Source organism: Salmo salar, chromosome 16 (assembly GCF_965601325.2).
Source record: "Salmo salar chromosome 16, fSalSal1, whole genome shotgun sequence".
NCBI lineage: Eukaryota > Metazoa > Chordata > Actinopteri > Salmoniformes > Salmonidae > Salmo > Salmo salar.
Window position 1 is genome coordinate 53,033,396 of NC_138306.1, and position 1,605 is coordinate 53,035,000.

Below are 1,605 nucleotides of genomic sequence, written 5' to 3' on the forward strand. Positions count from 1 at the left end.
GTGACTACCTCATGAAGCTGGTTGAGAGAATGCCACGAGTGTGCAGATCTGTCATCAAGGCAAAAGGTGGCTACATTGAAGAATCTCAAATCTATTTTGATTTGTTTAACACTTTTTTGGTTACTACATGATTCCATATGTGTTATTTCATAGTTTTGATGTCTTCACTATTATTGTAAAATGTAGAAAATAGTAAAAATAAAGAAAAACCCTGGAATGAGTTGGCGTGTCCAAACTTTTGACTGATACTGTATATATATGTACACACACACATATTAATATATTTATAAGAATTTATATATATACACACATACACATACACATACACACATACACATACACATACATATATACATACACACATATATATATATATATATATATATATATATATATATATATATATATATATATATATATATATACCTGCTGGTGGTGAAGGGTTCTCTCTCTTTCTCACTCTCTCACACTCCACTTTTTCAAACAAAAGTGGCGTTCAAGGCTGTCATTAATTCATCCCCCACCAGCTACAAATAATAATGTGAAAGTTGACATTTAATGTCCCAGACTTGATTCAACAGAGAATAGAGGACACTTGAGTAAGGTAGAAAATATGCAGGCATGTTCATTAGAATAACTCACAGATCAGATCAGTATGAGGCTAGTTTGCATTAAATAGCTCCAGCAAAAAATAAATGTCAATATATCACCTACAAATCAACCTGTGTCAAAGAGTTGGAGTAGGAGCCTGAGAAAGATCAATCCCGCCCACTGAAGTCATGCGGTTGTGTTTCTGTTTAGGCCTGTCCTACTGTTTAGACCTGTCCTACTGTTTAGACTTGCGATTTTGACACTGACAGCGTTCATGTTGGACTACAGTCACACTCCTAGTCAAAGTGAATGCGACCGACGAGCTCATTTTAAGCCACCGACTGTAAGTGGCCGGTGACTTGTGCGTACTGGAAGGGGACTTGGGGGGAAGCTGATAGCGTATTCCGTTTCCCCCCCTGCTTCGAGGAAATGGAGATTACATCGGAGGAAAAAGCCCAGGAACGCAGGTGAGGGACTGGGTGGGGAGTCGGCTAACCATGCTAGCTAGCTAATCAAGTTTGCATGTTGATGCTTGTTAGCTAAAGTTAGCTTAGTCGACTAGCTCGTTGACTACATTTTGGATGTTTACGAATACAAACATCTGAAATAGAATTTTAAAATGTTTTCCTCAGTTCAGTACCATGTCACGTCCAATAATACCTCATATATTTGCTAGCTAGTTAGCTAAACTAGCATTAGCTAGATGACGCTTAACTAACTAACTAGCTAGCTAGCTAACGTTAGTTAAATAGCTACTTAACTAGCATACTCTGGAAGGAACGGGCAATGTTTTTGGTATGGCAAATTGCTGCTTACCCAAAGGGGTAGCTGTTTTATAGAATTTACATTGCCGGGGTTAATGAATAATTCTTTGTGTTTGCAAGACAGGCGCCTAGCTAGCTGACTGAGGTCATACGGCAGTCTTTGCTATTTGATTGACTGGGGTTTAGTCTACAGGGTTTAGTCTACAGTGTTATCTATGTATGACGCAGGGATTTACAGTCAATAAATGAT

The 1,605-nt window shown here is 38.3% G+C and overlaps 1 protein-coding gene across 1 annotated transcript in view; it reads left to right on the forward strand.

The window, feature by feature from the left end:
* The first annotated feature begins 770 nt into the window (after positions 1-770).
* The window catches only part of rubcn (rubicon autophagy regulator), a 71,241-nt gene continuing 70,406 nt past the window's right edge, over positions 771-1,605 (forward strand). The window contains exon 1 of the mRNA XM_082962401.1: positions 771-1,058. Within this exon, the coding sequence (XP_082818527.1) occupies positions 1,021-1,058 (38 nt within the window). The 5' untranslated portion in view covers positions 771-1,020. The remainder of the gene's footprint in view (positions 1,059-1,605) is intronic.